The following is a 12,666-nucleotide window of genomic DNA, read 5'->3' as shown; positions in this document are numbered from 1 at the left end:
CCTGGGTGAAGAGAAGGGAGGCGGGCTGGGAGCCAGCTCCTTTTCGCCGCAGAGCGCGGCGGGGGAGGGAGGTGAAGGCGTGGGAGGAGGGCGACGGAAGAGGAGGTAGCGGCGCGGAGATCCTCCCGGCGACATCACTGAGGCGGAGCGCGGCCGCGCCTGTCCCAGATCGCGCCGTTCGTGCCGTCCGCACTGCCTGAGGCCCGGCGCGGGCTGGGTGGCCGCGATCCTGGCACCGGCCGCTTTCGCGTGGGGTTGCGCGGGAGCAGCGGAGGGCCGGATCGCCGGAGTGAGCGTCAGCCGCGCGCCGCTGCGGGACCGTGGGTGGGCGGGCTGAGGGGCGGATGAGCCTCCGGCCCCGCCTCCCGCGTGCTGCTGCCGGAGCCGCAGCAGCCACAGCCCCGCCGAGGCTTTAAACAGCGGGGCCCGCCCCACGCCCGCCACACTCGCGCGTTCGCTTGGCTGCCAGGGGCGTCTGTGCTGTCCCGGCTAGGCGGCGGGGAGAAAGACTTCCTCACCCGGCCTTGCGGCCGTGGCCACCGCCGGCCAGGGGTGCGGAGGGCGTGCTGCCGGAGACGTCCGCCGGACTCTGCAGTTCCGCCGGGGGTCGGGCAGCGATGGAGCCGGTGCCCACGGCGCCCTCCTCCGGCGCCCCGGGACTGGCCGGGGTCGGGGAGACGCCGCCAGCTGCTGCGCTGGCCGCCGCCAGGGTGGAACTGCCCGGCACGGCTGTGCCCTCGGTGCCGGAGGATGCTGCGCCCGCGAGTCGGGACGGCGGCGGGGTCCGCGGTGAGGGCGCTGCGGCGGCGGGGGACGGGCTGGGCAGACCCTTGGGGCCCACCCCGAGCCAGAGCCGTTTCCAGGTGGACTTGGTTTCCGAGAACGCCGGGCGGGCCGCTGCTGCTGCGGCGGCGGCGGCAGCAGCAGCGGCGGCTAGTGCTGGGGCGGGGGCCAAGCAGACCCCCGCGGACGGGGAAGGCAGCGGCGAGAGCGGGCCGGCTAAAGGCAGCGAGGAAGCCAAGGGCCGCTTCCGCGTGAACTTCGTGGACCCGGCTGCCTCCTCGTCGGCTGAAGACAGCCTGTCGGATGCTGCCGGGGTCGGTGGCGACGGGCCCAACGTGAGCTTCCAGAACGGCGGGGACACGGTGCTGAGCGAGGGCAGCAGCCTGCACTCCGGCGGCGGCGGCAGTGGGCACCACCAGCACTACTATTATGATACCCACACCAACACCTACTACCTGCGCACCTTCGGCCACAACACCATGGACGCTGTGCCCAGGATCGATCACTACCGGCACACAGCCGCGCAGCTGGGCGAGAAGCTGCTCCGGCCTAGCCTGGCGGAGCTCCACGACGAGCTGGAAAAGGTGAGCTCGCCCGTCCGTCCCTTCTTCCCCAGCCCCTGGTGCATGCCGACCGCGGGATGTGGCTGCAGACTCTTCCCGAGTTGAGGTGGCAGGAGTAGACACGCACGACTTGCTGGCATCTCTGGATTCAGCTGTCAAGGGTGGAATTGCCGAGGAATGTAACTTAATCTCTTAAAAAGTTTGTAGCGGGTTTGGCTAGTTAAGTGATACTGGAGGGCTGCTTTTAACAGCCTTCCCCATCCAGTTAGGTATCTCGTGTGCACTTTCTTTCCCACCCACGCTTAACAGTCACCACCCCTCTGAATGACAGTTGTGTTTGTGGGCCCTTGAGAAGAGAATGTGCAGGAGGTTTAGGTGAGGACCTCTCTCGGAAGAGGTTGGAGAGCATCTACCATCTGTGTCGTTTTAAAAGATTGTGTTGTGTGGCTTATGTACACCTATTAGGGATCCCAAGAGTGGGAATGTTGGTATTGGAAGGAAAATCTTAACAGGGTGTGTTTATGGTCTATGAGTTATTAAAGCTCAATTCTTGCAATCTTGAATATGCAAAGGATCATAGAAATTTAAATCTTGGGACACTCTGTTCCTGATAGTGGCATAACTCTTTTTTTTTTTTTTTTTTTTTTTTTTTCAATGAAAACGTTTTGGGAGAGGTGTATATTTAAAAAATTAGGGAGGGGTGGTCTTTAAAGAAAAAAGGGAAACGGGAGAATTGATTTTTCTGTAGAAGATGACTAGGAAGACCTTTGGGGTCTTTACAGTAAGCAGTTACACTTTGTAAACAGAAAACCATCCCCATAAACTCATTGATTTTTGTAATTCTGTTTTTTTATGGTCACATAAGACTGTTATTTCTTCAGTGTTCGATATCATTGTTTTGAGATAACATTTATGCTTTTGAAATTTCATTAATGTTTGACTTTTTTATGAGCCGGAATTACTTGAAGTCTTCCTTTACAAGTGTGTAATGACTACATTGATGGAATTTTGTAAATGCCAGAGCATAGTACCACATAGGTTGAAATGATCACAGTGTGGAAAAGTTTAAATCCAGTATGTGATTTCTTTTGGATATGATTATTTGATCTCATACAGTGATTTCATACAAGACTGTACTTGTCCCAGTGTTTGATAATGTAACATTCACACAGAGGTAATTACAGAGGTCCCAACTCTTACAGCTTATTGATTGTTTAAAAGCCTGAGATCATTTAGCTTTAGATAATACTATTCTTGTTCCATTGTGGTATTTTATCATAATCAGAAGCAAAACAATGTCTAAAACATTTTTTATTCATACTTCTGTAGTTTCTATCAAGTCTATTTTTTCTTTCCAAAACTCAAAAATCATTGTAGACGAAAGTAGATATGAAGCTGGCAATTTTCCTTTTCTTAGGAAGTATTTACTAATGAAAATATTATACAGATATATTTTAGATTTATTTTACCAAAGCCAAGTAGGTGAGTAGTAAAGTGATCTATATTTACCCATAAGTTTTAGAAAGACATCCAGTTGAAAGGTATATATCTTGAGCATATATGCTTCCTATGAAAGTTTTTGCTATTTTGAATTAAATTCTCTCAATAACAAAGCACTTCAAGTTCTCCAGAACTTTAGATTTGTGTATCTTTGTGTTTTTTGCTTGGCTTTTTGGTTCAAAGTGTCTGAAAAACAACACCTGTATTGTTAGTTTACGGCAGTTGAAGAAATCACCCAACCTCTCAGCTTCAGCTTTTCAGGGTTATTATGAAGATTAGAAAAAAAGCGCAATAAAAATGACCATGTTCAGTGCCTGGAAAATAATAGCTAGTTGTTATTTCCCTCTTATATTGGTCCTTCAGAAGACTCTAGGATCTCAATTTTACATTCTCTTAATTCTTATGTTATTAGATGAATATAGTATATAAAATGTTCAGTTTCATTTATGCAACAGGTAGTTTAATTCTTTATAGTTTTTTACCTTCTGCTACTCATAAGCTTTATGGCCACTGTTTTATTGGCTTAACTAAGAACTACATGTTGAAGATAATTTTGGTTAGAATTTTAGCGGATGGATTAAAGAAATGGGTGTTGAGTAGTACAATTATGACTATACACCACTGTCGAAAGAGGGGCAGACAGTAGGGGTGATAACAAGTTGGCTGGATTCCCAGAAGTTGTCCCTTACTCTGTCTAAATTGACTTCCACCTCTCTAACACCTCTAATGCTTCTAGCCTTCAGTGTATTATAATATTTAGAATTTTTATAACACCTAATTCTAGCAGTTGGTTGATTGGCATATACTCTACTTTGGTCTACTAAGTGCGTAATTATCTACCATGGGACTAACTCTGTGTTGGGAACTGTAGAAGAACAAAAGAAGTAAAAGACTTCAGAAACTTGTTAGGGAAAAGGACTAGATTGTCTTTCCTCCAGTTGAATTCCTTTCATTATCCATCACTGACTTTAAAAGTATTTTGTCTAGATGTCCAACTGTAGGGGAATAGATAAATATCCTTGGTGCATCTTGCTGTATTGCATAGCCATTCTAGGACCAGTAGGTATGAGTTCTCCATTTATTAAATAGTTATTGGGGAAGGGGGTATCTTAGATGTTGACAACATGGTTGTGACACTGTGGGATTACACGGTGATTAGCAAACCAGTTACTGCTTCTGCCTAGACAGACATTAACAAAATAGTTGGACAAATGACATAGTTAATAACTGTTTTTTAAGTATTATGAAAGAAAAGGATACTTGTAAAGATGTAATAGGACCTAATTTTAATTGGGTTTTGGGAAGGCGTTTTTTTTTTTTTTTTTTTTGAGAAGTATGACATTGAAGCTGAGACCTGAAGGGTAAGTTGATGATTGGGTGGAATGACAGTCCAGAAGAAAAGGACAGCGTATGTGAAGGTAATGGGGTGAGAAAAAGTGGTATATTCACATAACTAAAAGGAGATCAGTGTTTTTCATTATAAACGTAGTGGGACGCTATTGAAGAATTTTGTGTGGGGTAGCCACCTGATCCATTTTGTTTTAACATCTTTAGGCTCTGGGTGGAGAATGGATTGGCAGGGGCAAGAATGGAAGCAAAGAGACTCAAGTGATTACTGTGGTCTGGGTGACAGATAGTAAAGGTTGGTGGCAGAAAGGATTGGATGTGCGGGTGAGATAGAAGCTGACTTCTAGATTTTGAACTTGAGAAACTTAATAGATGTTGGTACCGTTGCTTGAGGTGAGAAAGATTGGAGGAGGAATAGATTCAGTGGTTGGGAGAAGTTTGTATTTGAGACTATTCTGTTTGAGTAGCCTGTAAAGACAAAGACAGCTTATTCCAAGAGTCATGGATACACACACACACACACACACACACACACACACGTATATTTACATATAAAGGTTTAGTTGCTTAAAGTCATGCACTAAATTACTTAGGGAGAGTGGTAGATAAGAGAACAGAAAATAGGGTCTGGCATTGGACTTCGAGATTGTTTAAAGGTCTGTTAGAGATTGAGGAGCCACTAGCAAAGGAAATTAAGGAAGAGCTGCCATACTGTCAAATAGCCTGGAGAGCAGTGTTGGGGGAAACTGAGAGAAAATAGTTTTTAGAAAGGCAGAAACTCTTCAAAGCTGATGCCAGAAATTGATTTAAAATGTATATATGTACACACACACAGTGAAAATCAAAGTATGGATTTTGGCCCTATAGGAAGAAATAAAAGGTGGAGGGTAACAAGAAAGTATTTGATGGACATCTTCAACATGTATGATGGAATGCAAGATTATCGAATGTGGAAAGTGGAGTGGTAGACAATCCATACTAGCTCTTAGTGAATTTAAAGCATTAAAATTATTTTTTGTTTTGTTTTGTTTTGCTTTTGTTTTGTTTTACTATTTTGACCAGTAAACCGTAATTTCTAGTATTTTTGTTTCTAAAGGTAGCATTATCGTTGCAATTGTCCTTGGGCCAAGGCTTTAGAGCCTTTTGCTGGTGGTATGTCAAGGGTTTCTATATGGTTCCTCTATTTTTGCCTTTCTTGTTAACAAGGAGAAAGGTCAAGGGAGCAACTATATTGTCTTTCATGGTGTCACTTTGCTTGTTGGATTTTCATTAACTCCTAAGAAATAGGTCTTATACACATTTTACTCAAGATGAAATGGGCTAATAGAAACAGAAGAAATTGGCCAGGTGTGGTGGCTCACCCCTGTAATCCCAGCACTTTGGGAGGCCAAGGCAGGTGGATCACCTGAGGTCAGAAGTTCAAGACCAGCCTTACCAACATGGTGAAACCATGTCTCTACTAAAAATACAAAATTAGCCAGGTGTGGTGGCACATGCCTGTAATCCTGACTATTCAGGAGGCTGAGGCAGGAGAATTGCTTGAACCCAGGAAGTGGAGGTTGCAGTGAGCCAAAAATGTGCCATTGCACTCCAGCCTGGGCAACGAGAGCAAAACTCCATCTCAAAAAAAAAAAAAGAAAAGAAACAAGAAATTGCTTAAGAGCCACTTTTACAGAAAGTATAGCTGGAGGACAGGCACCATGGTAGGTAAGACCCTGTTGTCCCTACTTGGGAAGCTGAGGCAGGAGGATTGCTTGAGCCCAGGAGTTTGAGACTGTAGTGCACTGTGACCATGCCTGTAAACAGCCACTGCACTTCAGCATGGGCAACACAGCAAGACCCTGTCTAAAAAAAATAGTAGTATAGCTGGATTTGGACTTCACATCCAGGTTTTTCTGACTTTAAAGCTAGGACATAGAAACAGCAGGTTCTTCTCTTTTTATCTCTTCTATGCCTTAGACCTGTTCTAAGATAACAAAGATGTTGAGGGGGACCCCTGGGGGATTACCACCACCATTTCTCTACCTTGAACTCCTGAGAGTTGAATGATTATATAACTGACAGAAATGAGGAGATGGGATGATGTAAATATTGATTATTATGACTTCTTCACTAGCATCTGTATATGTCTTTTTTTCATCTTCATACAGAGAATGCACACTTAATAAAGATTTGTTCATGGGATGTACAAATCAGGTGAGCAGTTCCTGTCACTTAATAAGGACTTTAAGTAAAACACTAAATAATTATAGTATCTCTTCTAACCATGAGCTGCTTCTCTGAGTGGGCTGTGTTGATGCCTAGTCAAGAAATTTCACACACTGTTAATCATTTCAGTGTATAGCTTTAGTCCTTGAAAATCAACCTGGAGGAACAAGAATGTGTCTTTTGAGGGTGAGGGGAAGAGTAGGGTAGTGTCCAGAACTGGGTAAAGGTGGGACCCTGATAAGAAATATTTACATGTGGCAAAGTCAAATTTGGCTGATTTCACAGTTTTGCCAGGGGCTTTACCCTACTAAACCCGTGCCACTTGCCACTGAAGTCAAGCTTACTCATAATACTATATGCATTCCCCCAGGTGTACACTGACTAAAGTAGTTCTACAATGTGGTGAACAGGTAAAATTGCAGCTACTGCTTTGTTAAATAGTAGAATTTAAGAAAACAGCTTTTAATTTTAGCATAAAATTTTCTGGGTAGAAGGAAAGATAAATTTTGGGATTTAAAATGTAGCGAAAATCAGTACACTGCTAAATTAATATCTTCTCTATGTGTATTTATGTTCATACATTTTAAAATCCTGTAAGGCTAGAATTTAAAGGACCAAATAGAGTTTCTTGGTTCTTATGTGTGGAGTATGTTTGCTTTCATTGATTTTCCATTATGTTACATATATATATGTATGTATATATATTTGGGAAGTCTATAGTATAGTTCCATGCTGAAGTGAAATAAATGTGAACCCAGTTATTCAACAAATCCTTATTGAACATCAACAGCAACACTGTTCTAAATGCTGAGGATATAGCAGTGAACAAAACGAAGTCATGGGACTTTCTAGCGGTAGGAGACAATAAACAAACAAAATTAAAGCAGGGCTAGGAAAATTAAAGGTGGCTCAATGATGGCTGGGTGGTACTGTTTTAGCATTGTTAGGGAAGACCTCTGATATGTGAGCAGGCTCTAGAAAGGGGTGACCCCCATGCAGATACCAGGGAAAGGACACTCCAGGCAGAGGAATGGCAGATACCAAGACTTTGAGATGGGAGTGTGCTTGGTGTGATTGAGAGACAGGGAGGTCAGCAAGACCAAATAGATGAGGCAGAGTGTGATAGAGAAAGTCAGGGTATAGTGAGGACCAAATAGTGTAGAACCTTGCAGATCATGATAAAGACTTAGGATTTTACTCTGAGTGATTTAGGGGAAGGCATTGTAGGGTTTTGAGCACAGATTTGACATGATCTGACTTATGTTTTCAAAATACCACTCTGATTGTTGTGTAGAGAATATACTGTAAGGAAGCAAGAGTAGAAGGCAGGAAACCAGTTAGAAGCCTACTGTAATGGTTCCGTTAAGATGATAATGACTTTTACTAAGGTGGTAGTGATTGATACAGTGAGGTGTTCAGATGCTGGATGTGTTTCAAAGGTAGAATTGTTGGGATTTGCTGATGTTTTGGATGAGGGGATGTATGGACAAAGTAATACCAGGGTTTTCCCCCTGTTTAGAATGGAGTTGATATTAATGGAGAAGTCTGTGGGAAGGGCAGGTTTGGGAGATGGACTCAAGATAAGGTTTCATTCTACAAATTAGTTCTCCAATGAGGCACACAGGTAAAATTGCAGCTACTGGTTTGTTAAATAGTAGAACTTCAGAAAACAGCTTTTAATTTTTTTAGCATAAAAATGTGCGTTTGTTCTTCAGGTAAAACCATGAAAACTAGTAGTGTTTCAAATACTGTACGAAGGGGTGGGGAATTAGTGGGTTGATTCCACAAAGTGAAAGCCCACTGAGGTTGAGCAACAAGGAAAATGACTTAAAATACTGAAGTTAAAAACATATTAGTGGTGTCTCATTTAAACCATGAAAGCTTCTATCTGCTGAGGGCCTCCTTTGTCTTTTTCCATTTTCACTAGGATCTCTACCAATGCTAGCTTAAAGCTATTATGAAAACTTGGAACTGATAGAGAACTTGGGGTTTCTAGTTGGAAGACGGAGGAAAGCCGAAAAGCAAAAATAGCTTAGTGGAATGTTGACTCTCAGCAGAAGCTAATTATGGCTAGTACATTGGTAGTATCATTGGACTCAGAAGTTTCTCTGCCTTAATTTTTTAAAAATATTCTATGCTTTGGCCGGGCACGGTGGCTCACGCCTGTAATCCCAGCACTTTAGGAGGCTGAGGTGGGTGGATCACGAGATGAGGAGATGGAGACCATCCTGGCTAACACGGTGAAACCCCGTCTCTACTAAAAATACAAAAAAACTAGCCAGGCGAGGTGGCAGACGCCTGTAGTCCCAGCTACTCGGGAGGCTGAGGCAGGAGAATGGCGTGAACCTGGGAGGCGGAGCTTGCAGTGAAATCCTGCCACTGCACTCCAGTCTGGGAGACACAGCGAGACTCCGTCTCAAAAAAAAAAAAAAATTCTGTGCTTTTTCTGAATAGTCACAAATTGGATACTCATCTAGGTTCAGAATTCTGGAAACCTGTTGGATAGTTCTTTGTTGGGTCAGTGTGAATTAGCTCTTCCATCATTTTGGTTTCAAACAAAATTTGGTATGATATGCTAGCCATTTTGGAGACTTCTGTAGGGGAGCATAGGTGGTTTGGCAGGGCAGACTTGAGTATTCCAGTGGGGAAAGACTTAGAGGACCCTAATCATCTGAGACCTGCCCTTCCCACAGACTTCTCCATTAATATCAGCTCCATTCTAAATAGGTATTACCCTGTCCATACATCCCCCATCCAGACTATCAGCAAATCCCAACAATTGTATGTTTGAAACACATCCAGTATCTGAACACCTCTCATTCTATCAATCACTACCCCTTTGGTAAAAGCCCGTTATCATCTTAATGGAACCATTGCAGTAGCTGAGATGAGAGGAAGGGGGGTGATTAAAACTTTTAGCTGCAATTCAAGAATTGAGCTACAGGGCTGACGGTCTTGGAAAGAGGTAGGAAACTTCACAGAGCATGACTGGGCTGAGGACCTCAATCCCAAGTTTTGACTAGCACTCATTGTGATTATGGCTTTTTACCATTTAAGGTCTTTCTTAGTGCTGTCTGACAGAAATATAATATGAACTACATATGTCGTTTAAAAAAGTGAAGAAGTAGGCAAAATTAATTTATAATATATTTTATTTGACACTGTCTAAAACATTGCAGATACAATGAATATTAAAACATTTATAATGAGATATCTCAATTTCTTTTTTATGTACAAAAGTTTGAAACCCTGTGTGTGTTTTTCACATACAGTACAGCACATCTCAGTTCAGACAAACATTTCAATAGTGTTGAAGTAGTAGCTCCCTGTGACCTTTGGTTACTATATTGGACAGTGTAGATGTGAACAGTATTTTGCAGTTTGGTTCTGAGGTCCTATGATTTTCATTTTCTTTCATATTTAGCTGTTCCTGTCAATAGCTTACTTCCTTTAAAGAAATTCAAGTAGCTTCTATCTGACAGAAAAAGCAAAATATTTTATGTAACTCTCATTGCTTTCCAGGTACAAGCTCTTTCCTTCCTTCCTCAGCTAGACTTGTTGAGAGTATTGATTATAATTACCGTCTTTCCTTCCTTACCTTTCACTCAAACTGTTGTAGTGTGGCTTCTATTTTGCGTAAATAGTTCTTGTTAAAGTCACAGGTGATCTCCATTCTTATCACAAATTTCAGAAAGTCTTTTTTTTTTTTTTTTTTTCTTAAGCAGTGTTCGGCTTTCAAGCAGCATTTGGTGTTCTTTTGAAGTCTTTTGGTCACTTCCTTGGCTTCTTAATTTTCCTTCTGCCTTTCTGGCTCTTTCAGCCTGGCATCCTTTGCAGTCACCTCCTTCTCTAACCTGAACATCCTCAAGGCTTTATTTGGACTTTTCTTCTTCCTTGTTCCTCTTTTTTCTCTCCTTATGCCACATCATCTGTAGTCCAATGACTCCCAAAATTTCGTCTTCTACCCACACTCCTTCTCTGAGTTCTGGGTATCCAATGCTTGCTTGACATTTTTGTTTTAATGTCTCAAAGATAACTCAAGTTCACAAACTTAGTATTTCCTCCCATTTCCTCCAGAAACAAAAGAATCCAGGCCGTCTGCCAGTGTGTGCTTTATCTCTCGGAATGGTACCACTATTCATCATACTGCAAAAGTGAGAAACCTGTGAGTCATCCTTGCCACTTTGCTCTCATTCCCCCATCCAATCACTGAGTGCTGTCAACTTGAATTTCTAAATATTCTTTTCATCTAAGATGCCACCATCCTATTAGGTTGGTGCAAAAGTAATTGCGTTTTTTGACATTGAAAGTAATGCCAAAAACCCCAATGACTTTTGCACCAACAAAGCTGCAGCAATAGCCTTGTAACTGGACTTCTTATATTCACTATGCTTTCCCATCACTATTGTGCCCAAAACAAAACTGATCATTGTTGCCCAATGCTCCCTGCATTGTCTATGTCTGGTTTGCCTCTTCAGTGTTTCACTTCCCCAGTGGCACAATAATTCCTTTGGTTGTGTGGCCTTTGTACATAGTACTCTCCATGGACTCTTCCTCTCCCTTCCACCTTTCCATACACCCGCTGTTAACTTTCAGTTTAAGATTTCACTTCAGTCCTTATTTTGAGAGGAGGCCTTCATCCTCCAGTCTAGAACAAACTCATTTTCCCTTAATGGCTTTAGTTAGTGGTAGTATATCTATTAACATGGTTGCTTGAGTATCCTTCAGCTAATTTCAAGCTCCATGAGAAGCTGACTTTGTGATTGATCACCATTATGTCGTTGTTATCTAGTAGAGGCCTGGCACAGTAGATGCTCAATTGATACATACTGAATAATAGGCCTAATTCTTTACATATTAATGTGGTACAAAAGAATCTTACCTACCTTATATTTGTTGTCTAGATTCTCTAAAGGATGTTTGGCAGAGAAATTGCCCTGTTTTGCATATGTGGCATTAAGACCCAAAAGAACTAAATGACCTGACCAATATCATAGACATGCAGAATTAGCACTGGAAATTGGGGCAGGCATTACTGAGTCTCAGTTGGCATTCATTTCAATATCCTATAGTTTAATACTGCGTAAGCTCTTGTTATTTTGGTGACTTTTTTTCTTTTTTAAAATACTTATGACAAATGTTTTTATATTCATTGAATATAAAATAGAAAAGATTTAGGCTCCACAGTTCTAGTGTATGGATGTATCTCTTCCTAGTAGAAAATTTTCAAAATTAATAAAGTTTCTTATACACGGAATCTTAGTTTTTTATATTTCTTCTGCCATCCCCTGTCCATATCTTCCAAAAGTATGATATAAATTTTTAAATATAATATGGGTTGTACTTTGCAGTAACTAGTAACTTGTGTCTGTTAAATTTAACTTTAAATTAACATCGTGTTAAAAATTCAGTTCTTTGGTTACTTGAGTCACATTTTAGGTACTTAATAACCACATTTGGCTAGTTGTTATCATTGGACAATTGAGATACCAAAGATTTCCATCATCACAGAAGGATAGACAGTGCTGTCAAGGGAGGTGATATCTAAAATTACTTTTTTCCTTCCTTCATTCATTCTTTTCTTTATTCCTTTTCTGCCAGGTTAGTCACCACTAGTTTAAAGTCATCAGAGAATCTAATGTTCTTCTAATTTTGCATAGGATCCTTCCTTAAATAAAGATGTCTAGAACATTAGGTTCTCAATGAAGTGTTTCAATCAATGGAATCTGTTTTCTTTGTGAGAGTGGAGATTTGGGCCTGTGAAAATTTAATATTGTATTGTTAGAAATGTTAGTTTCCAAAGCATTCTTAAGTTACATATCTGTGTTTGGTCTTCAGTTGTTGGAGTAGGTGGCTTTTTTAGAAGGTCCTGGAGTGACAGTCTCATTTTGCAAGGCTGTGGTTTGCCTTCAAGCTAATACCTGGTAGGGCAGGTCTCTTTATCCTTGTATTTTTCTTTTGGACCAGTGATTCCAAAATTTCTAAAAGAACCACCTGGGGAAAAATGGGTGTTTCCCCTTTCCCAAAGAGTTTGTGTAGTGTTTTGTTTTTATAAACAGGCAAAGTATGTTTTATTCAACCTCTTAGAGCAAGTTTGACCAACCTACAGCCTGTGGGCCACATGTGGCCCAGGATGGCTTTGAATGTGAGCCAACATAAATTTGTAAACTTTCTCAAAACATTATGAAATTTTTTTTGCAATTAAAAGAAAAACTCATCAGCTATTATTAATGTTAGTGTATTTTGTGTGGCCCAAGACAATTCT

At 41.9% G+C, this 12,666-nt stretch overlaps 1 protein-coding gene across 4 annotated transcripts in view; it reads left to right on the top strand.

Annotated features, from left to right (window-relative positions):
- The first annotated feature begins 474 nt into the window (after positions 1 to 474).
- Positions 475 to 12,666, top strand: part of SLC12A2 (solute carrier family 12 member 2) — a 106,458-nt gene continuing 94,266 nt past the window's right edge. For all 4 annotated transcript variants that reach the window (XM_017877582.1, XM_017877581.1, XM_017877584.1 and 1 more), the window contains exon 1: positions 475 to 1,367. In XM_017877582.1, the coding sequence (XP_017733071.1) occupies positions 618 to 1,367 (750 nt within the window). In that variant the 5' untranslated portion in view covers positions 475 to 617. The remainder of the gene's footprint in view (positions 1,368 to 12,666) is intronic.

Source organism: Rhinopithecus bieti, unplaced genomic scaffold, assembly GCF_001698545.2.
Source record: "Rhinopithecus bieti isolate Rb0 unplaced genomic scaffold, ASM169854v2 scaffold_10351, whole genome shotgun sequence".
Lineage (NCBI taxonomy): Eukaryota > Metazoa > Chordata > Mammalia > Primates > Cercopithecidae > Rhinopithecus > Rhinopithecus bieti.
Note: the sequence above shows the minus strand (reverse complement) of the source record. Positions and strands in the feature narration are given on the sequence as shown.